This window comes from Lampris incognitus, chromosome 1 (genome assembly GCF_029633865.1).
Source record: "Lampris incognitus isolate fLamInc1 chromosome 1, fLamInc1.hap2, whole genome shotgun sequence".
Lineage (NCBI taxonomy): Eukaryota > Metazoa > Chordata > Actinopteri > Lampriformes > Lampridae > Lampris > Lampris incognitus.
Window position 1 is genome coordinate 127,428,328 of NC_079211.1, and position 23,827 is coordinate 127,452,154.

General features: G+C 42.5%; 1 protein-coding gene across 1 annotated transcript in view; it reads left to right on the top strand.

Moving 5' to 3' along the window:
* Window positions 1-23,827, top strand: part of pnpla7b (patatin-like phospholipase domain containing 7b) — a 57,924-nt gene that overhangs the window by 25,754 nt on the left and 8,343 nt on the right. Inside the window, exons 14-28 of the mRNA XM_056273449.1 lie at window positions 1,111-1,269; window positions 1,843-1,920; window positions 2,604-2,809; window positions 5,664-5,795; window positions 6,263-6,386; window positions 6,999-7,188; window positions 7,790-7,939; window positions 8,058-8,121; window positions 13,470-13,638; window positions 16,728-16,910; window positions 17,299-17,417; window positions 18,190-18,346; window positions 18,630-18,746; window positions 20,979-21,048; window positions 23,350-23,466. Of these exons, the coding sequence (XP_056129424.1) occupies window positions 1,111-1,269; window positions 1,843-1,920; window positions 2,604-2,809; window positions 5,664-5,795; window positions 6,263-6,386; window positions 6,999-7,188; window positions 7,790-7,939; window positions 8,058-8,121; window positions 13,470-13,638; window positions 16,728-16,910; window positions 17,299-17,417; window positions 18,190-18,346; window positions 18,630-18,746; window positions 20,979-21,048; window positions 23,350-23,466 (2,035 nt within the window). The remainder of the gene's footprint in view (window positions 1-1,110; window positions 1,270-1,842; window positions 1,921-2,603; window positions 2,810-5,663; window positions 5,796-6,262; window positions 6,387-6,998; window positions 7,189-7,789; window positions 7,940-8,057; window positions 8,122-13,469; window positions 13,639-16,727; window positions 16,911-17,298; window positions 17,418-18,189; window positions 18,347-18,629; window positions 18,747-20,978; window positions 21,049-23,349; window positions 23,467-23,827) is intronic.

Here is a 23,827-nt window from a genome sequence, read left to right on the forward strand (position 1 = left end):
GTCTTGGACATGTGGAGAAGAGATGCTGGGTATACTGGGCGAAGGATGCTGAATATGGAGCTGCCAGGGAAGAGGAAAAGAGGAAGGCCAAAGAGTTTTATGGATGTGGTGATGGAGGACATGCAGGTGGCTGGTGTGGCAGAGGACATGAAGAGATAGAAATGGATGATCCGCTGTGGTGACCCCTAACGGGAGCAGCCGAAAGTAGTAGTAGTAGTAGATATATGGAGAGGGGGAAATTCACAAGACCTTTACTATCCAGGAAACGATTTAAATGTGCAGCCGTTTTTCATTACTCCCCTGAACCAAGTCCAGAGCCACAATGGTCTTAGAGAGTTGGCAACTGTGTAAATCTTCTCCAAAAGTTTATTTTATGCTTCCTTGCTTAAGAGCACCAGATAGCTAGGACTCTCAAGGCACAAAGCTCCTTTACCTCACTTCTGTAATGTATTCATATTACCACTTATATTAATATTCATATGCCCTTTAGATAATAGAAGTATAAGAAAATATCGATACGATTGAGAATTACTATACTTTCACAATCTTGTATCAATTTTTAGAAACACCGCATTGATTCTTAAGATGACACACAAAGAAATGTGCTGGTGGCACTACTTCACTACTTCATAGTGTAGTTTCCATCTCTGACCACTAGGTAGCAGGTGTAGTGTTGTAACAACTGCAAAGAACAATAACAGCAGCTATGGCTCCAATTTACACTGATTTTTGCATATTGAGGTCTTAATGACATTTTTCTAAAGTTTTTGCAATTTATTGCAGTGTTTTTAGTATCATATTGCATTGTGACAATTGTGTCATGATACAAATCACATTGTTAAATTCTTTCCAATACACAGCCTTAATAGATGGGCAGTTGTCTAACAGCAGTTGTTGCACATCAAAAGTCCATCAACCTTTTTTTTCACTCAGTGAAAAAAACTCTAGTCAGTGTGCATTTGCAAAACAGACCCCACCCTCGCATTACCATATTACATTTACATTATTTAGCCAACAATCAGCCAGAGTGGCTTACAATAAAAAATCAGATGGCAGTTCAGTCTATTGATCAAGGCCGTACCATCTCTTTCTTCCCCACTTTGTCCTTAGTCCATTCTCAAAAAGAGTGTGACCATGCAGCACGCTCCCTCCGCTGTTTATCACTACAGTGAAGCTGGAGGAGGAAATCCAGACCATGGTCACTACAATAAAATCAACGCGATTTTCCAGGCCTCCAAAAAAGACCTTTTGCAGCTCATCCAACTACAGGTACCACATTATCTGCATCTGTTACTACGTTTAACTATATGTGATTATGTCAGTTCTTGAACTTGTTAAACACTTTGAAAATAGTAAACTTAAACTATTAAGATTGTTTTTGGCTTTTAAGTTTTGTTTTTATGAAAGCAAGTGGGAAAGGTGCTAGAGAGCTACCTTGTTGGGTTTTTTTTATCCAATATTTTGTTTTTAATCTAACAATCTTTCAGGACATATATTGAAATAAGTACTACTGTCTTAAAACATCAGGTATGAGCTCTTAAGATTTTTTGATTTTTTTTTTACAATTTAGGCTTAATTTTGAACGTGTAAAACTATCTTGCAGCAATAGCAGATTATTTTTTCTTTTCTTTTCTTTTTTTACATTTTCTTACTCTTTCTTTTTAAATTTGGGATGACATGTTACATGTCCCTTTTACTTGGAGATTGTGATCCAGTCCTGTGTATACATCATTGATTGGTGAAGCAAGTGGAAGTGTGAGGAATTATTAGGTATTGATGGTATAGTCCTACAGTTTCCATTCCCTGTATTTTCTTGCCTACATTTCCTCTTTACTTTGTCAGAACCCTGATCTACTGGAGGGGAGGGTGACTCTGCGCCAGGTCAAAGCTGGATGTGTTATTGCCAACCAAGGAGACCAGGTTGGCCGGTCAAAATACTCTACCTACACATGTATTGCATTTTATAACATAATCACAATATTAAGCAATACAAATGCAATATGCAATATCTCCGGTGCTTTTCAGTTAAGTAAACAATTCCTGTAAAGGCTTTAACATAAAACAGCTGTAATATTTGTTAATAATATATGTAAGACTTAATAATAAATATGTAATATTAAATAATTAATATTAACTAATATTTGGTATATTTATGCAGCAATCAGCTTCATATTGCATGTTGCAAAGAAAAATGGCAAAATCTAAACAGCTATTGAAACACATCAGTTTTTAGTTGTGTTAAGAGGTGAAGGTCATTCTAACTAACAAATGACTAAGAAACTATAGCATTCTTTAAATGGGATTTTACTTTGGGCATATAAATATACCCAAAGTATGAGTAATAGCTGTTTTGTTAACATAATGTTTGCTGTCATTTCTGAAAGGTAACACTGAGTCAAACATTATCTGGAAAATTTAAATAAAAAGACAAGGCGTCCTAAAATGTTTTATGAGCAATGTATCTGCTTTCTTCTAACCTCCTTGAGTAGGAAAAATAATGTGCTCAGCAGTCTAAAAATCTCATTTTATGCAGATTGTCTATTTAAAGGAACTTCATGAACTCATCCACTCTTTTATCTTCCTCCCCATTATCTGTTTCCCAGGATGTGAGCATAAATTTTGTCATCTCTGGATTCCTCCACGTCTATCAGCGTATGATAGACCGCGAGAAGGACTCGCTGCTGTTTGTGACCCACCCAGGGGAGATGGTCGGTCACCTGGCCGTGCTCACCGGTGAACCCCTCATCTTCAGCGTCCGAGCACAGAGAGACTGTACCTTCCTCTCCATCTCCAAGGCCCACTTCTATGAGTAAGTATCCAGACGAAAACATTGTATTAATACAAGGGGAGTCATGTATCGAAAAAAATCTTTAAGCATTGATATATCAGAACTTAATTTTTTTGATGCCGTCTTTCCTTTTCATTTGCTTTTGTAATGAAATACATTTGCCAACCACACGGAGGGGATGTTTCCCTCTGCCCCCATCCTGCACCTCGCACCCTCTTAAATCTCTGGGTTCACCTTACAAACGGCAAACAACTTTGTTTCGTAAATATTAAAATAAAATAAACAGATTGACTTGACTTGTGTGGCAAAATGTCACCTAGATGGCCAGTTCATTTCAATAAAATATTTGCATTACATGAGATTTTGTTGCCATTATTATTAGGCTTGTGTTATTATTATTATCATTTCTTTCACGTTTCCTGTTTTACGTCCTGTAGAGCCAGTTCCAAACTATGGAACTGAGGCACTATAGGGCAGATATGTCACTTGATTGACAGTACTCGTCGTAATATGTGGGCTGTTCCGAGTAGGGCGATCTTCTGGACTGCACTGATGTTGATGTTTCCTGGGTTACTGTTGGTGAACTTTTCCATTCCCTTCTTCTTGAGTCCTAGCGCTCCGATGACCACTGGTGTTGTTTCGGTCTTCATTCCCCACATCCTGTTGATTTCAATCTCCAGGTCTTTGTACTTGGTCAGCTTCTCTGTGACTTGCACTGAGGCGATTTTTTTCGGATGGTATTGCCATGTCAATGAGCATGCACCTCTTTTCCTTCCTGTCCTTGATAACGATGTCGGGCTTGTTGGCTTTTATCTCTCTGTCAGTGTGAATGGGCATGTCCCAGAGGATGGTGGCATCATTGTTTTCAGTGACCGTCTTTGGCTGATGTTTGTACCACTTCTCAGTCGTCTTGATCTTGTAACTCCTGTAGATCTTCCAGTGCAGGTATGCTGCTGCCTTGTTGTGCCTGTACATGTACTCTGTCTTTGCCAGTTCCAGGCAGCCTGAGACAGTGTGGTCGATGGTTTCTTCGTAAATTCCACAGATTCTGTATTTTGGGTTTGTTCCATCTTTGAGGATGTGATGGTGATAGGATCTGGTTGTCAGGCTCTGGTCTTGTGCAGCGATTATCAGGCCCTCTGTCTCGGCTTTCAGTCCGGTGCTCCTTGGCCACTGGTGTGTCTTTTGTTGGTCCACATCTGCATCTTTCATTCTTTTTGGGTACTTCCCATGCATTGCTTTGTCCTCCCAGGTTTTTTGCAGTTGCCGCTGGCCATGGTGTTTTGCCTTCTGCTTCACTTGTTTGGCGTAGATGGTAGTTGCCTCATTTTCTGTTGGTGGGGTTTCTGGGACATCAAGCTCTTTCTTGAATTGTGCAGCTTCTTTATTAATGGAGTAGAACTGATGTTTTACTATTCTTAGGGGTGGGTCATCTGTTTTTGTCAGGTATACATCCAGCCTGATAGTGGTAGTCTTTAAGGTCAGTTCGAGTTGGACTAGGCCTCGTCCTCCTGAAGCTCTTGGTAGGTACAGCCTGTCGACATCTGCTTTTGGGTGGTGCATCTTCTCCATGGTCAGCATCTTTCTTGTCTTGGTGTCTAGTCTCTTGATGTCGTTATTATTATTATTACTATTATTAGTTTCTTTATTTATTTTTTGACCCCCCCCCCTTTTTCTCCCCAATTGTACTTGGCCAGTTACCCCACTCTTCCTAGCCGTTCCGGTCACTGCTTCACCCCCTCTGCTGATCTAGGGAGGGCTGCAGACTACCACATGCCTCCTCCAATACATGTGGAGTCGCCAGCTGCTTGTTTTCACCTGACAGTGAGGAGTTTTGCCAAGAGGACATAGTGTGTGGGAGGATCACGCTATTCCCCCCAGTTCCCCCCGAATAAGTGCTCCGACCGACCAGAGGAGTGCAGCGACCAGGACACATACCCACATCCAGCTTCCCACCTGCAAACACAGCCAGTTGTGTCTGTAGGGATGCCCAACCAAGCCGGAGGTAACACGGGGATTGAAACTGCCATCCCCATGTTGGTAGGCAACGGAATAGACCATTACACTACCCGGACGCCCTTATTGGCCAATTTATTTCAATAAAATAATTGCATTACATGAGATTGTGTTGCCGTTATTATTAGGATTGTGAGTGTTGTTATTATTATTATTAGTTTAAAAACTGTTTTTTATCCTTTTTTAAAAAAAATTTAATCATTTAAAATTTAATCTTTGGGATTTTCTTCCGATTACTGATACCTGGAAGAGGGATCGATGATGACCCTAATTATTACACCGCAGGCATTTAGCTGAACCTTCAGAGCCACATAAAGTTAACTAGCAGGAAGGGGTTTTGGTGTACGGAATGGACATGGGAGAGTTGTTTAATGACCAGGACACATGGCAGCTGTTTTGGGGACTGAACTTGCCACTCTACCATCCTACACACATTGACAGACACACATAACACACACACAGACATATTTGTTTTTCTATACTTGTGAGAACTCTCCTTGACTACATTTATTTGTGAGACCTAATACTACTAACCTAATACTAATCATAACTCTTGAACCTCTAATAAAAATCATAACTCATAACCCAAGTTCTAACCTCAAAATAGACCCTTGAAAAAATGAGGACCAGCAAAAATGTCCTCACTGATGGTTAGAAACACACAGAGAGAGAAGGGGAAGGTTAGAAACACAGAGCGAGAAAGAAAGATGTCTGAGAGTTTGTTTTTTTTTTTAATCCACATGAATGAACTGGCATAGCATTTAGGATAAGGGATCATGTGGAAACCAGGCATGAATACCGGAGGAAAAAGGTGATGTGAGAGCAGACACATTATTTGACCTTGTTTACATCACTGCAGGATCATGCGAGAGGAACCCCGGGTGGTGCTGAACGTCGCTCACACGGTTGTGAAGAGGGTGTCGTCCTTCGTCAGGCAGATTGACTTTGCACTTGACTGGATGGCCGTAGAGGCTGGCCGTGCCATCTACAGGTATCTGGAACTACATTGGATAATGATTTCTTTATACATAATTTGTTTAGTTGCAGATTAACTGTCCTTTCGGATTAGTGTTGTTACTATGAAGATTTTCAGTTGTAGAACAATATTGTCTACTTTTAGGCAAACTAAACTGTGCATCAGTTTGCTAAAACATCGTCACAATTATTGAAAATAGAGCTGGAAATCAGAAAACAATGCAGTTGAGATGGTCAAATGAGACTGAATTCACACTCAAGAATTTTTTTTTTCATGTGTCACTTGGACGTCTTTAAAACCGTCAAAAGGTGAGAGACGCAGAGGCGGTGTTAGGTCTACAAGTAAATAACTGGTTTCAACCGTGTGTTTTCCTCTGGTGGATTCTGGCTTTGGTTTACACAGAGCTCAGTTTTTGATATGACAACCCCTGATGATCATTCTTGTCATCTCCTCACACTGACTTGTATTTTCTGTTTCTTCAGACAGGGAGACAAATCAGATAGTACTTTCATTGTCCTCAGTGGCCGACTACGCTCCGTCATTGCAAAGGATGATGGCAAGAAGGAGCTTGCTGGGGAATATGGTCGTGGAAACCTAATCGGTGTGGTACGTTTTCAGAAAAAAGTATTCCTACATGGGACTGAAACTTTGCAAGATGATCCATGTACAAGCCTGGAAAAGTGACTGACTACAAATTTTATGCAACTTAAGAACCTGTGTCATTTTACATACATATCTGAAATATGCTCCACTGTATAATGGGATCCAGGGACCAAAGCTAACACAGACAATGTAATGTATTACAAACTATATGGGAATGCTGTTATACTGTAATGATTGTGGAACTGGTAGATTAGCTGTCTAACAGCATCCCCACATCATCATGATGTTTGAATTTCTCTTCCTGTTTGAGTAGGAACATGTTTGCCGTAGCACCAGTTTTCATCCTACCAGGTCAAAAACGTCAACGGCAGTATATTGGGTGTCTCCAGATGCCAGTTATTGTTCTGCAACCTAACTCCATGGTTCAGATGGGAGAAAATAATGATTATTTTATTTTATATTGGAGAAAAACCCCAGATTTCAGCTTTCAAATCTAGAAAATTAAAAAAAATCCATAGGAAACCTGTTTTAACTTTTGAGCTGATCATTTTCTAGAAACATTAGTGGTTTATATTGTCTTGGTCAAAAATCTTACCAGTTTGGTCCGTCATCCAGGTAGAGACCCTGACTCATCTCAATAGAGCTACTACAGTGCACGCTGTCAGGGACTCTGAACTGGCCAAGCTACCAGAGGGAGCTCTCAACTCCATCAAGAGGAGGTATCCACAGGTGGTCACCAGACTCATCCACCTGTTGGGACAGAAGATCCTGGGGAACATGCAGCAAGTCAACGGCCCTCTGGCTGGTATTCTTTTCCACCTGCTTTATTTGTGTTTATGTATCATGGTGCAAAGGAAATTTTGTCTACTGCACCAGCAATTATGGGGTGAGGAAAAATTGATTCGGTGCAAAATCGTGATACTAAGCCATGATAATTTTAATATGGCAGTAGTTCTCATGAATTGCAATGTTGAAGAACAACGAACAGAGGCTGTGAAAAGATTTTGTGAAATGATTCCACATCTCTGAATGTTTCATAATATCGACTCACATAATATTGAATTAATATTGAAAATCATAATATTGAATCGCAATATAATGTTTGAAAAATCACAATATGCATTGAATTGGCCCAAAAATATTGCAATATCAAATTTGGACATATCTGCTGGTTCTTAGCCCTATGTACCAGCCGATATTACATAACCAACCGTAATCTCAAAATAACTGATATAAAATTGTAGCTGGCTTATAAAATGGTGTTAATGGCTGGTGGGTGAAATTTTAGGTGCACAACACTCTGTAATTGATAGTCATAGAAATTAGTTTCCTTCCTCGCTGCCTTAACTTTCTACCCATGTATTAATGTATAATCATAAACTCCCCATGCCCTGTTCTCTTTCCAGCTCGTGGTTTGTCTTTGCACACCACCACCAGTAAATGGGACACAGGGAACCCGGCCTCCAACCTGTCCACAGTGGCCATCCTGCCTGTTTCTGAGGATGTTCCCCTGACAGCCTTCACTCTCGAACTGCAGCACGCGCTCAGCGGCATTGGTACAAAGATGCTCCTACATCACCCTCAGATTTCATACTGGAGATACTGAATTATGCTTTGCCATATCAGAGATGTCGGTGGAAAAACTTTTGTTCACATTTGTCTCTGTTTGTGCAGGTCCAACACTCCTTCTGACAAGGGACATCATTAAACAGCGACTAGGCTCTGCTGCACTCGACAGGTAGAAAATTGGCTGATGCTGTGTAGATGTATAAGAAAATATCGATACATTTAAGTGTCGCGTGATGCTATCTTTCACAATATTTTAACGATTTTCAAAAGCACTGCATTGATTAAGATTACACACAGATGTGGCAGTGTCTGTACTTCGTTGTGTTATTTCCATCTCTGACCTAAGGGGGCAGGTGCTTAACCGGACTGCACAGAACCATAACAACAACAGTCAAGCATCACACTAACTATAGCTCCGATTACCCTAATTTGATGCATATTGAGGTGTTTTCTTAGTGACAGTTTTCTAAAATTTTGACAAAACATCCCATCAGGGGGCGTTCAGGTAGTGTAGCAGTCTATTCCATTGACAACCAACATGGCGATCGCTGGTTCAAATCCCCGTGTTACCTCTGACTTGATCAGACTCAATTGGCTGTGTCTGCGGGTGGGAAGCCGGATGTGGGTATGAGTCCTGGTGACTGCATGTTTGGGGGGAGAGGGAACTGGGGGGAATAGCATGATCCTCCCACACACTACGTCTCTCTGGTGAAACTCCTCACTGTCAGGTGAAAAGAAGTGGCTGGAAACTACACATAGTATATCAGAAGAGGCATGTGGTAGTCTGCAGCCCTCCTGGGATTGGCAGAGGGGGTGGAGCAGTGACTGGGACGGCTCGGAAGAGTGGGGTAATTGGACGGGTACAATTGGGGAGAAAAAGGTGGACCCCCCCCCCCCAAAAAACAAAAAACAAAAAAAAACATCATACTGCAGTGTTTATACATGATACATAGGGAGTTGAGCCAGAAGGCAAAGCTCTCAATTTACCAGTCAATCTTCATTCCAACCCTCACCTATGGTCATGCGCTTTGGGTAGTGACCGAAAGGGTGAGATCGCGGATACAAGCAGCTGAAATGAGTTTCCTCCATAGAGTGTTTGGGTTAGAGATAGGGTGAGGAGCTTGGACATCCAGAGGGAGCTTGGAGTAAAGCCGCTGCTCCTTTGTGTTGAAAGGAGCCAGTTGAGGTGGTTCGGGCATCTGATTGGGATGCCTCCTGGGCGCCTTCCTTTGGAGGTTTTCCTGGCACGTCCAACTGGGAAGAGACCCAGGGGTAGACCCAGAACTCACTGGAGGGACTAAATGTCCAATCTGGCCTAGGAACGCGTTGGGATCCCCCCAGGAGGAGCTGGAGGGCGTTGCTGGGGAGAAGGACTACTGGAGTGCCCTACTTGGCTTGCTGCCACTGTGACCAACCCCGGTGAAGTGGCTGATGATGAGATAAGATAATGATTCACGACACTTGTACCATCAGCAAATTCTTGCCAATACACAGGTCCTAGTGGGATGGCAGGTTGCAGCCAGTCATCCTCTCAGCAGAGTGAATGATACGCTGCAGTCTGCCCTTGTCCTTGGCAGTGGCAGCAGTGTACCAGATAGTGATGGAGGAGGTGAGGATGGACTCAGTGATGGTGGTGAAAAAGTGCACCATCACTGGCTTTGGCTGTTTGAACTTTATCAGCTGCCGCAGGAAGTACATCCTCTACTGTGACCTCTAGGTGAGGGAGCTGATGTTCAGCTCCCATGTGAGGTCCTGGGTGATGATGGTGCCCAGGAAGCGGAGGATTCCACAGTATCGACTGGGGAGCCACACAGGGTGATGGGGGTGGGAGGGGCTGGGTACTCTCTGAAGTCCGCAACCATCTCAACTGTTTAGGCCGCACCAGGACACCAGATGATCAATCTCCCACCTGTAGGTAGACTGGTCCCCACCAGAGATGAGCCCAGTGAGGTTGATGTCATCAGTAAACATGGTGACTGGCAGTGCAGCTGTTCATATGAGAAGAGTAGAGGGGAAAGGACGCAGCCTTGAGGGGAACAGGTGCTGATAGTCCGAGATGTGCTTCACATGCTGCTTCCTGTCAGATAGGAAGTCGACAGGTGGAGACAGGCATGTTCAGCTGGGAGAGCTTGTCCTGCAGCAAATCCGAGATGAGATGGTGAGATGGTGTTGAAGGTGGAGATGAAATTCACAAACAGGATCCTGGCGTAGGTACCTGCAGAGTCTAGGTGCTGGAGGTTGAAGTGGAGCACCATGTTAACTGCATCATCGACAGACCTGCTGGATCTGTAAGCGAACTGCAGGGGGTCCAGGAGTGGGTCAGTGATTGTTTACATGTGGGACAGTACAAGGCACTCAAAAGACTTAATTACCACAGAGGTCAGGGCAATGGGTCTATAGTCACTGAGTCATCATCACATCTCCAGTAAGGTGTTAAAAATAACTGTGAACACAGGAGACAACTGATCGACACAGTGTTTCAGGTTGGAGGGAGGCACAGAGTCTGGTCCAGCTGCTTTGTGGGAGTTCTGTCTCTTGAACAGCCTGTTTATGTCCCTCTCCAGGATCGAGAAAATCATCTTTGTGGTTGGGGAGGAGGTGGCCTCTAAGGTGGGCAGTTGTGGAAAGGCCCGGGCCCCTGCTGAGATTGGGGAGGAGGAGCTGGTGGTCTGAAGCTGGTGGATTGAGTCACGGGGGATGGTGTCAGGACTGGCCCATTCTTTCAAACCGCCAATAGAACTCATTCAGATTGTTGGTTAGGCGCAAGTCATTAGTGGAGTGGGGGGCTTTTGGTTTGTAGTTGATCTGTCTGAGACCCTTCCAGACAGGCTGAGTTGTTTTCTAAGAACTTCCTTTGAAGTCTCAGAGTACAATTAGCCTCTCTCATCGCTTTGTTAAACCTGTATTTAGACTCTTTAAACCAGACCTTTTCCTCCTCCTAAACGCTTCACCCTTTTCCGACCTAAGTTAACTGAGTCTAGCTGTAAACCAGGGTTTGTCATTGTTGTAACTAACCTTGGTGATGGTACACAGCTTTTTGCAAATATTCACTCATTTTGAATTTGATGCCTGCAACACATTCCAAAAAAGCTGGGACAGGGGCAACAAAAGACTGGGAAAGTTGAGGAATGCTCAAAAAACACCTGTTTGGAACATTCCACAGGTGAACAGGTTAATTGGAAACAGGTGAGTGTCGTGATTGGGTATAAAAGGAGCATCCCCAAAAGGCTCAGTCGTTGATAACCAAGGATGGGGTGAGGTTCGCCACTTTGTGAACAACTGCATGAGCAAATAGCCCAACAGTTTAAGAACAACGTTTCTCAATGTACAATTGCAAGGAATTTAGGGATTTCATCATCTAAAGTCCATAATATCATCAAAAGATTCAGCGAATCCGGAGAAATCTCTGCACGTAAGCGGCAAGGCCGAAAACCAACATTGAATGCTCATGACCTTCGATCCCTCAGGCGGCGCTGCATTAAAAACCGACATCATTCTGTAAAGGATATTACCACGTGGGCTCAGGAACACTTCGGAAAACCATTGTCAGTTAACACAGTTCGTCGCTACATCTACTAGTGCAAGTTAAAACTCTACCATGCAAAGCAAAAGCCATATATCAACAACACCCAGAAACGCCGCCAGCTTCTCTGGGCCCCGAGCTCATCTGAGATGGACTGATGCAAAGTGGGAAAGTGTGCTGTGGTCTGACGAGTCCACATTTCAAATTGTTATTGGAAATCATGGACGTCGTGTCCTCCAGGCTAAAGAGGAAAGGGACCATCCAGATTGTTATCAGCGCAAAGTTCAAAAGCCAGCATCTGTGATAGTAGGGGGGTGTGTTAGTGCCCATGGCATGGGTAACTTGCACATCTGTGAAGGCACCATTAATGCTGAAAGGTACATACAGGTTTTGGAGCAACATATGCTGCCATCCAAGCGACGTCTTTTTCAGGGACATCCCTGCTTATTTCAGCAAGACAATGCCAAGCCACATTCTGCACGTGTTACAACAGCGTGGCTTCGTAGTAAAAGAGTGCGGGTACTAGACTGGCCTGCCTGCAGTCCAGACCTGTCTCCCATTGAAAATGTGTGGCGCATTATGAAGCACAAAATAAGACAATGGAGACCCTGGACTGTTGAGCAACTGAGGTCGTACATCAAGCAAGAATGGGAAAGAATTCCACCTACAAAGCTTCAACAATTAGTATCCTCAGTTCCCAAACGCTTATTGAGTGTTGTTAAAAGGAAAGGTGATGTAACACAGTGGTGAACATGCCCCTGTCCCAGCTTTTTTGGAATGTGTTGCAGGCATTAAGTTCAAAATGAGTGAATATTTGCAAAAAAACAAAGTTCATCAGTTTGAACATTAAATATCTTGTCTTTGTAGTGTATTCAATTGAATATCAGTCGAAAAGGATTTGCAAATCATTGTATTCTGTTTTTGTTTACGTTTTACAAAGCGTCCCAACATCATTGGAATTGGGGTTTGTTAAAACATCCAAGTCAGTACAGTCCACACACGTGCGAAGATCCTTCATAGCTTCACTGGTCCACTTCTTAGATAGGGACTGTTGATTATCGTGTAACAGTGATCTAAATTGTTCTTCTTGGTTGGGCATTTAATCAGCTGACGGTATTTAGGTAGTTCATGGATGACATTCCCTTTGTTAAAGTCACCCAGGACAATAACGAAAGAGTCCGGGTTTATCCACTCCACACACAGTATCTGGGCGGCAAGCATGCGCTGTGCCTCCTGCACGTCAGGCTGCAGTGGAATGTAAACACTGGCTAGAATGAATGAAGTGAACTCACAGGGGGAGAAGAAGGGTTCACAATTGATGAAAAAAGTTTCCAGAGCAAGAGAACAGTGCTGCAAACTCACTGTCACATTTGTACACCAGCCACCAATTACCTCCACCTTTCGTTTTGCCGGAGAGCTCTGTGTTGCAATCCACTCTAAACAGCTGGAAGCCTGCCAATTTTAGGGCACAGTCTGGTATTGATCCACCCAGCAAAGTTTCCATGAAGCACAAAACGCAACATGAATAAAAGTCTCTATTCTTCCTCACCACTAGATGAAGTTCATCTAGTTTGTTGCAAAGTGATCACACGTTGGAGAGAAATACTCCCAGCAATGGAGTGGGTAGTCCACATCTACGGGGACACACAAGTGCCACCAGCACGTCTCCCTCTTCTCCGGCATTTCACTGCATGAATAAAGGTGAGAGCACCTTTGACCAAAATGTCCAGTAATTCCACAGATGGGATGAGAAAGTTGGGAAATAAACCCGCAGAAGTAGTTTCCCTGATGTTCATAAGTTCTTCTCTGGTGAAAGAGCTCTGGGTATTGTAGCAAAACACTGAGTTAATGAAAAAAATGATGGCTAATACAAACCAAGTCTTATGTTCCAAGCCTTGAAGCACTGTGCTGTGTTTATTTTTCGAAGCTTCGGCGACACAGTAGGTTAGGCTTTATGTGGATGGGTAGCTTAGCGGTTGTGTTTCTCTACCTAGTGTCCACGTGTACCGTCTTTCGAGTTGGCTGGGCCAGCAGGAGGATATCCACCGCATAGTTCTCTACCAGTCTGACTCCACCCTCACACCCTGGACACAACGCTGCATTCGCCAGGCCGACTGCATTATTATCGTGGGGCTTGGTGAACAAGAGCCAACTGTTGGAGAGGTGAGGTTCAATTACTTAACAAACATGGAGTTAGATACGTAAGGATTTTGTTTCTTTTTGGAGGGCACACACTACACATGTGGATGGGAAATAATGTGCTGTCTCAGGGACTGGACTGGTGGCATTCATTTACGAAGACTTTGCTCTGACCAAAGCACCTTTTGTGGTATGTCAGTATTCACCAATCAAACTCCTTTTTTTTTTCCTCCTCATCTTTTTGTTCTATCTCTTATCCTTCACTGACTCATGCCCTTAAAATACAGGGTTATGAATGCAGTCAGACTAAAATGTCATCAAGAACCAGACAGTTTCCCAAGTATTCAAGACCCCAGGCACCCCGATGTGGTTTAATCCACTTAATGCAGCAGTCTGCACTAAGATGGTTTACTGGGGATTAATCTAATGAGTCATGTGAGTATTAATTAGCTCTAGATGATTACTCGATTAGACTAATCGGTATGGAAAGGTATTTAGTGTTAATGAAAGCTAGAGGCTGCTATAATGAGGCCGAGTCAGTGTGGCACCCCAAGTCAATCATTAATACAAGGAGATAGATTACTTCTCTTTGACTGATGTCACATCGCTTTGTAATAAATTCCACTCTGTTCTTGTGGAGACATGGTACGGTAGTCCTACAATGGTCTGGTTCTATCAGTAGTATTGGGCCTCATTCATCAATCGTTCGTACATGAAAAAATCTGCTCTTGCACACCTGTAGAATTTTTTAGCCCAGATGTAGAACCTGGGTAACCCCTAAATTTAGACACCAATTGGCTAACACTGACGTTTTTGCAAGCCTGGGTGATTGCTCATTGCAAGAGGTAGACAATGGATGTTAGGCGGAAGGAATTACAAATAACCACCAGGATTTGCTTCTGATTGTCAGACAATCTTGAGAGCTAAATAAAGTCCATGGGTGTGTAAAAAGCCTAGAGGCTGACAAGAAAGATGGCTTTGATGGGTTTTATTGGCAGCAGCATTGGAAATTTTATCTAACAACTGATGTTGGCGCCAAACAAGATAGAACCAAGCATGCAGCCAGTCATTAAGTATTGCAGGGCTCATATATCAAATGGAAAAACATGGACAGGTCAGTAAATTTGAAAATGCAATTTCCGGGCCCTGGAAAAGTTATGAGAAATTCTAATTTTTTTAAGAATTTGAGAAAAGTCATTGAAATCTGACTATAAAGCAGCATCAACTCTGTTACAGATTGATTGACCAATAAAAAAAAAAAGTAACAGCGGGTGGAATCTGATCTGTGTAAGGCTTGGTGTGTTTTTTTTTCTCAATATTCTAACGTGTTCCTCTGCTGGCTTGCTTTCATATCAGTTGGCTAGCTATCTTGTTAATAGTATAACAGGCAAGTGTAGTTTCAACAATCAGTGCTTCAAATTGAAATATACAAAATGTGGCTTGCAAAAGTTGTTGAGAATAGAGTGGCACATATACACTGTTTGAGTAATAGACTGATTATCACATCATATATAGTGTTAAAACGCAGCTTTTCACAGGCAATGCTAAAAAAATAGTTTCTTTTGGTCATGGAAGTTAAGCATAAATTTAGGGAGAAGTACAACTGGGTGATTCATAAATTTGATATTGATATGATGATATCACATTAGATATATAGTGTGGGATGTTGGTTCTGGTAAAATGGTGATATAACTTAAAGGTTATTTCCTGGTCTTAAAGGCTGCATCACAGTAAAACAAAACAATTTTCTGAATTTATTCGACTGTATTAGCAGAGTGAAATGAGCAATGAATGTTTCTACCTGCGTGGCCATCATATCCATGTTACAAAAGATAACCTCACATAGTGTCTTGAGGCGTCTTCAATAATCCAGGTATGGAAATCACAGAAAGTTGAATCAGTTCATCTGGACACAATGTTTAGTGAAAGAAATGTTTCATCACTCATCTAAGTGACTTATCCCGTTTCAAGTGACTGCAGGTATCCCCACCCTTATAAACGGCACAGTTGCATAATGACCGAACCAACGATTGGTTTCATATGCAAATTGCTGTGATTATTAACTAGAGTTACAATGGCCATGTGTACTATTTGCAGAGGATTGGGGAATAGTTGCAATTACAGCATTGTGAGATGGTGACAGATGTACACTTAGGGGAGAAATTCCACATCAAACAGGCCCTGGTTAAGTGTGGTTATCCTGAGCGTTTGTCAGAGCCAGGAAGATACCCAAACAGTCCATCAGCTGATCGAAGAGAGAAGGACAAAAGCTGCCTGTGCGTAAACCAGTGGTGATTCTGTATGTGGCGGAGTGGCAGAAATTGGTCCACCCCAAGAATCAGGCCCCCCGGCACAAACAGAGCAATATAGTGTATGCTGTTAAGTACGGGGAAGATTGCCGTGAATTGTACATCAGGGAAACCAAACAGACACTGGTGAAGAGTATGGCACAACACAGAAGAGCTAACGCATTAGGCCAGGTCTCTGCAGTCTACACCCACCTACAGGCCAGTAGCCACTCCGTCAAGGATGTGGATGTGTACATCCTTGATAGGGAGGAATGCTGGTTTGAACGGGGAGTCAAAGAGGCCTTAGGGGAAAAGGTATGTGAAGAGGGAATGACCATCCCTGAACTGAGGGGGGAGGGGGGGCTAAGAATATATCTGTCACCATTTTACAGTGCTGTGATTGCAACTGTTCCCCAATCCTCTGTCAGCAGTACACATGGCCATTGTAGTTCTAGTTAATGGCCACGGCAATTTGCATATGAAACCAATCATTGGTTTGGTCGTTATGGAACTGTGCTCTTTATAAGGGTGGGGCTACCTGCAGTCAGTTGAGACTGAAGAAGTCACTTAGATGAGTAATGAAATGTTTCTCCCACTAAATGTGTCCAGATGAACTGACTCAACTTTCTGTGAACTTCTCATAACATTGGATTTTGTCAGTAATGCCCAGCCCTCTGGGGTGTGAAGTCATGGAAAAGTCATTGGAAACCATTGGTGAAAAAGTGATTGAGCTCTGTGTATTGTTAGTGTATTCTGTTGTCTGTTTTCTAACTGCTCTGTAAGATCTTGTATTCTGTATCTCATGCTTGCTGTGCACCCCCCTAGCTGGAGCGCATGTTGGAGGGTGGGGCGGTGCGAGCCCAGAAGCAGCTGGTTCTGCTCCACAGGGAGGATGGTCCCCCGCCCAGAGGAACCGCCGAGTGGCTCAACATGCGCAGCTGGATCTCCAGACACCAGCACCTCTCCTGCCCACGCAGGGTCTTCTCAAGGAGGAGCTTGCCAAAACTGGTAATACATACAGGCACAGAAGCATACTGTTAGCCTGACTTTATACAAAGAGGGCCACTCACACGCACCCAAAATAATTCTGGCTGGATCTTCAGTAAGACCTGCATGATCCACACACACACTCAGACACACACACACGCACACATATACACACTATGACCTTCTCTTCCTATGGAGCTTTACCAAGAAGAGCTTATCCAAGATGCCTTCCCACAACCCTTGTCACCAGGGGATTTTTTTCCCCAGTGTACTGTCAGCTAGCCTGGCTTTGATATTTCATACACATTGACTTGTCCTTTCCAAAACTCATTGATCCTTTTGAGGAATGTTTTGCCCTAGATGTCTAATGTTTAACTTCTGTGCCCTGTGTGTGTCACATGATTTTCAGAGGGAGATGTACCAGCGCGTGTTTGAAAAGCCTCCAGATCGTCATTCTGATTTCTCCCGTTTGGCGCGCGCCCTCACAGGCAACAGCATTGCCCTTGTGCTGGGTGGAGGGGGTGCGAGGTACTACCGCTACACTCCTATGTTCTGTTTACATACTGTACATCACATTTATTAGTGGGGCAATCATTTTCCTGTGCATGAGGTAACTTGCAGGAATTTGTCTCACGGACTCTTGCTAACTCATATACTGACAGCTTTTGTAGTCATCTAAGCACATGCATGTATGCACGCATGATACAGGGATGACATTAAATGTATTTATCACACACACACAAACATTCAGGATTTTATTACTGCATGCATTCCTGTGGCATGATATTTAATGCTGTTGAAGCTGCAGAAAAGTGAGCAGTTCACAATAAGAGATCTTTACTGAGTATAATCATGCATTAAATAAATGCATATATATTTCTAGTTGTAGTCAGCACAGTTTGCATATACTGAGGTTAGGTTCTACATCTGGCTTTTAACCCTTTTAATTGTCCATCTGCGTTCATTTTTGTATGTTTTTTGCTGTTGGTCTTTTTTTTTATGTCCTCTGTTTGTTTCTCCTGTATTGCTCCAACTTGCCCTGGAGCTGTGGCAAGGTGGGTCCTCTTGTCAGCTATATACACTGAGAGCCCTGCTTGGAGCCTGTAGTTTTTGGTTTTATATCAGTGATGTGTTGTTTGTGTAGTTCAGTAAAGCATGTATCAGCACTGGTGTGGTTATGGGTTTTTTTCCCTCTTGGGACACTTGTGCTAAAACGATGTGCCATATGGTTCTTTGAATTTAAGGATCCACCAAATGTCAAACATGGCATCATTTGACAGGGGTCTGTTTTCTTTTTCAGGGGGAGCTCTCAAGTTGGCATACTGCGGGCTCTAAACGAGGCGGGCATCCCCGTAGACATGGTGGGCGGCACCTCCATTGGCTCCTTCATGGGGGCGCTGTACGCCGAGGAGAAGAGCAACAGTCGTATGAGGGTTCGGGCCAGGGAGTGGGCGATGGTGAGGGAATATTTCACAAATGATGACAAAATTCTGCATGACAGCTTTCTTCAGTGGTTCTTCATTGCAATAAATTGATGATCATTTTGTGATTTCTTCCTTTTGGTTGATGTGAAGTTAGAATTCAGACATCTCACAACACCACTGGGTGCAGATTATTATAGAGTGATCCTTAGGTTGATTTCTAGGAATCTCTTAATATTCAACATCAGCATGGCTCTTTGATATCTGACAAACTGATGCCCATTGATTGTTTTTATGTTGTTCTTGTTTCTGCCCATAGGATATGACCTCTATTTTCAAGAAGGTCCTGGACTTGACATACCCAGTTACCTCCATGTTTTCTGGAGCTTCCTTCAACTCCAGCATTAGCTCTGTCTTTAAGGACAAACAGATCGAGGTAGGACTGCCCAGTACATTTAAATTGGTGCGGTTCAGAAGGCATTAAACAACTATGTATGTCATTGTCATTCATAAAAACTGGCAGAGTTTATTCAGAAAACAAAATGCCTCTTTTTAACATGGCAGCGCTGGTTATTCATCTGTAATTGATGTAACATAAATTTGAAATCAACGCTTTCTATTTTGAAAATAAATAAATAAATAAAAATTACTGATAAGGTCTCTGCCATCAGTATGCAGTTCTCTGAGCCTGACCATCTCAGTCTGCAGCTGCCAGCCAGCAGGGCCGCACTCTCCTCATTCTCCCCTCTGACCGAGGAGGAAGTCTCCCAACTTCTCCCAGCTACCTGTCCACTGGACCCGATACCATCCAACCTTCCACAGACCATTTCCCCCACACTTAACCCTGCAGTCACACACATAATTAGCTCCTCACTTACAACAGGTGTGTTCCCCACCCCATTTAAACGTACCCGGGTCACTCTGCTGCTCAAAAAAACCCTATCAACCCAGTCCAGGTTGAAAACTACAGACTGGTTTCACTGTTGCCCTTCCTATCAAAAGTTCTTGAGCACACAGTCTTCAACCAAGTCTCTGAATTCCTTTCTGCGAATAATCTGTACGATCCAAATCAGCCTGGCTTTAAGTAGGGGCACTCCTGTCGGTAATAGAATCACTGTGTTCAGCTAGAGCTGCTGGTCAGTCCTCAGCTCTATTGCTACTAGATCTGTCAACTGCCTTGGACATGGTTAACCACCAAATCCTCCTCTCACGTCTTACCTCTCAGGGAGAGCTCTTAGAGTATCTTGGAGGGGAGAAGTGTCCAAACAGCACAGCTTATACACAGGGGTTCCTGAAAGGTCAGTGCTTGGTCCCCTTCTCTTCTCAGTATACACCACCTCAGTTGGTGCAATCATCCACTCCCATGGTTTCTCATACTGTTGCTATGCTGACGATACCCAGTTCTTCCTGTTGTTCCCCTTGAAAGACCACACAGTCTTGGCTCGGATCTCGTCATGCCTTGCCGATATATCAGCATGGATGAAAGAATGTCACCTTCATCTTAACCTCTCTAAGACCAAGCTCCTTGACATCCCAGCCAGTCCCTCTTTACAACAAGAGATAAGTATCCAGCTCGAATCAACCCAGCTCATGCCCACAAAGTTTGCCCAAAACCTGGGTGTCATGATTGATGACCAACTCCTTTAAGGTTCATGTGGCCTCAATTGCTCGGTCATGTCAATTTGCCCTACACAACATCAGGAAGATCAGACCATACCTGTCGTAGCATGCAGCATAACTTCTGGTACAGGCTCGCTTAATATCACACATTGACTTCTGCAACTCCTTACTGGCAGGCCTCTCTGCATGTACATTCAAACCTCTGTAGATGTTCCAGAAAACAGCAGCATGTCTGTTCTTCAAACCAGCCCAAAAGAGCACATGTCACCCCCCACTGCTCTTATCCCTCCCAGTCACTGCCCGCATCAAATTCAAAACCCTGACCCTCACTTATAAAACGGCAACTAAAGCAGCTCCCGCCAACCTGAACTCCTTCATTCAGGTCTATGCTCCCTCCCACTCACTGTGCTCTGCCAATGAAAGATGCCTGGTACTACCACCACAACAGGGCCCTAAGTCGCTAGCTAGACTCTTCTGTAGTTCCACAGTGGTGGAACGAGTTACCAATCTCTGTTCAATCATCAGAGTCCCTCTCAATCTTTAAGAAAAGACTAAAGACCCAGTTCTTTCACAAACACCTCTGCTCTTGATGGATGAAAGAAAAAAAATGTTTCTATGCACTCTATGCATTTCCTCTGTGCGCACTGCCTGTTGGCAGCTATGTCCTAGCGGACTTGAATTTAGCTTTATGGCACTTATTCATGTTGTTTACTCCTGCCTAGATCCTTGCTTGTGTTGTACAAGCTCTGAGATGTATGTCGCTTTGGATAAAAGCATATGCTAAATAAAATTGTAATTGTAAATACTAAACTTAGTAAATCATGTTGCTGCTCTCCCTTAATTGGAATGAATACTCACTTTCAATCTAAAGAGAACTATTTTTAACAAAAACTTATAAAAAAAATGCTCACATTGATGGCACGTCCAAGTTCTGAAAACATGGTCATCAAAATGTAATTTGTCAGACTTAGAATTATCTTAATGTTTGTAACTGATTGTAATTGCATTGATATTCAATGATTTCCTTTTGTTTACATTTCTTTCCAAGGATCTGTGGATCCCGTACTTCAACATAACAACAGATATCACAGCTTCCTGCATGAGAGTTCACACTGATGGTCTGTTTCTCACTCTCTTCTATCTGTTTTACCCTTTGAGCTACATCTTTTGTTCCCCGAGATAAATGTCATGCTACCTAAAATCTCCAGACAGGACCCTCTTGGCCATTCTGAAACTAAGGTTCAGAGAATAAAGGTGACTGTTAATCAGAGCTAGTAGGGTGGCCTGGTTTAGACTTATATTTACTCATTTGGTAGACACTTTTATCCAGAGTGACTTACAAGAAGTTATAAAGTAGATTTACATTGTCACATATCAGTATAACCGACATATAGCCACGGATGCATATCATGTGAAGTGCTAGAAGGGCACGATAGTAGACAGCAGTAATAATGGTGCTTAAGGAAGTAATTAAGAACATAACAGTAGTAGTGGAACAGTAGTAATGGTCACCAATTATCATGTCAGATGATTCATATGAGCAGTAAAGTGCCACTAGTTAGTTTGAGAGTCTTGCTGAAAGACAATTTAAGGATTAAAGTCAGTCTGGAGGACATACACTACCGTTCAAAAGTTTGGGATCACCCAAACAATTTCGTGTTTTCCATGAAAAGTCACACTTATTCACCACCATATGTTGTGAAATGAATAGAAAATAGAGTCAAGACATTGACAAGGTTAGAAATAATTATTTTTATTTGAAATAAGATTTTTTTTACATCAAACTTTGCTTTCGTTAAAGAATCCTCCATTTGCAGCAATTACAGCATTGCAGACCTTTGGCATTCTAGCTGTTAATTTGTTGAGGTAATCTGGAGAAATTGCACCCCACGCTTCCAGAAGCAGCTCCCACAAGTTGGATTGGTTGGATGGGCACTTCTTTGAGCAGATTGAGTTTCTGGAGCATCACATTTGTGGGGTCAATTAAACGCTCAAAATGGCCAGAAAAAGAGAACTTTCATCTGAAACTCGACAGTCTATTCTTGTTCTTAGAAATGAAGGCTATTCCATGCGAGAAATTGCTAAGAAATTGAAGATTTCCTACACCGGTGTGTACTACTCCCTTCAGAGGACAGCACAAACAGGCTCTAACAGGTACTATTTAATGAAGATGCCAGTTGGGGACCTGTGAGGCGTCTGTTTCTCAAACTAGAGACTCTAATGTACTTATCTTCTTGCTCAGTTGTGCAACGCGGCCTCCCACTTCTTTTTCTACTCTGGTTAGAGCCTGTTTGTGCTGTCCTCTGAAGGGAGTAGTACACACCGGTGTAGGAAATCTTCAATTTCTTAGCAATTTCTCGCATGGAATAGCCTTCATTTCTAAGAACAAGAATAGACTGTCGAGTTTCAGATGAAAGTTCTCTTTTTCTGGCCATTTTGAGCGTTTAATTGACCCCACAAATGTGATGCTCCAGAAACTCAATCTGCTCAAAGAAGTGCCCATCCAACCAATCCAACTTGTGGGAGCTGCTTCTGGAAGCGTGGGGTGCAATTTCTCCAGATTACCTCAACAAATTAACAGCTAGAATGCCAAAGGTTTGCAATGCTGTAATTGCTGCAAATGGAGGATTCTTTAACGAAAGCAAAGTTTGATGTAAAAAAAATCTTATTTCAAATAAAAATCATTATTTCTAACCTTGTCAATGTCTTGACTCTATTTTCTATTCATTTCACAACATATGGTGGTGAATAAGTGTGACTTTTCATGGAAAACACGAAATTGTTTGGGTGATCCCAAACTTTTGAACGGTAGTGTAGTTTTAGGCTTTTCTTAGGAAATAAAGGACGCTGTAGCTTTAATGGGGGCTGATAGCTCGTGCCATCAATTTGAGGTGAGGTGAGAGTAAAGAAAATTAGGCTGTATGTACCTCAGTGAAAATGTCAAAGACCTGCAACAGTCAATATTTACTGTAAAATAATATCAATGTGCCAAGTGTCACTGAAAAAGAGTGAACTCCCTGTATGTTCATCACAACATCATGAACTTGAAATCTGGTTAAATGTAAATCTGTCTCATCTGGAATTTGGATTAACCTTGATTTCGCTGAGGCTAGCAAAATAATGAAGTTTTTTTTTTATCACCTCTTAATACATTTTACAGACATGCTTTTACAAGATATGTACTGTGGCAGGATGAGGACAAACACAGGAGATGAAGGCGATACTATATAATTTTAGTCTCCTTGTCTTTTTTATGTATATATTTGATTGATATCTGGTGTCTTTATTGTTTATTCCTTTGGCTTTATTCACTGGTAAACCACTTTGTAAACTGTTATATTTTTATTAGAGTTTGTCACTTTCGTTAGTCTGTACTACATTTTAATGTTCTGCCAATTAACTGGGTTGTTGCCCAACAGGTTCCTTGTGGCGCTATGTTCGAGCCAGTATGTCCCTGTCTGGTTACCTCCCACCTCTCTGTGATCCCAAGGATGGACATTTGCTCATGGATGGAGGTTATATCAACAATCTGCCTGGTAGGAGACTTCAGAGGTCTAAAGCGGGTATAAAAAGTCTACATACCCCTGTTAAAATGGCAGGTTTTTGTGATGTAAAAAAAAAATGAAACCAAATAAAACATGTCACAACTTTTTCCACCTTTAATGTGAAATTGCACCCTATAAAAATAAAGTGGAAAAATTACCTGAAACTATTTAGGGGGAAAAAAACTTGCAATAACCTGGTTGTATAAGTGTTCACACCCCTAAACTAAAACTTTGGTGAAGCACCTTTTGATTTTATTACAGCACTCAGTCTTAAAAGTCTATCAGCTTGGCACAGCTTGACTTCACAATATTTTCCCACTCTTCCTTGTAAAAACATTCTAGATCCATCAAA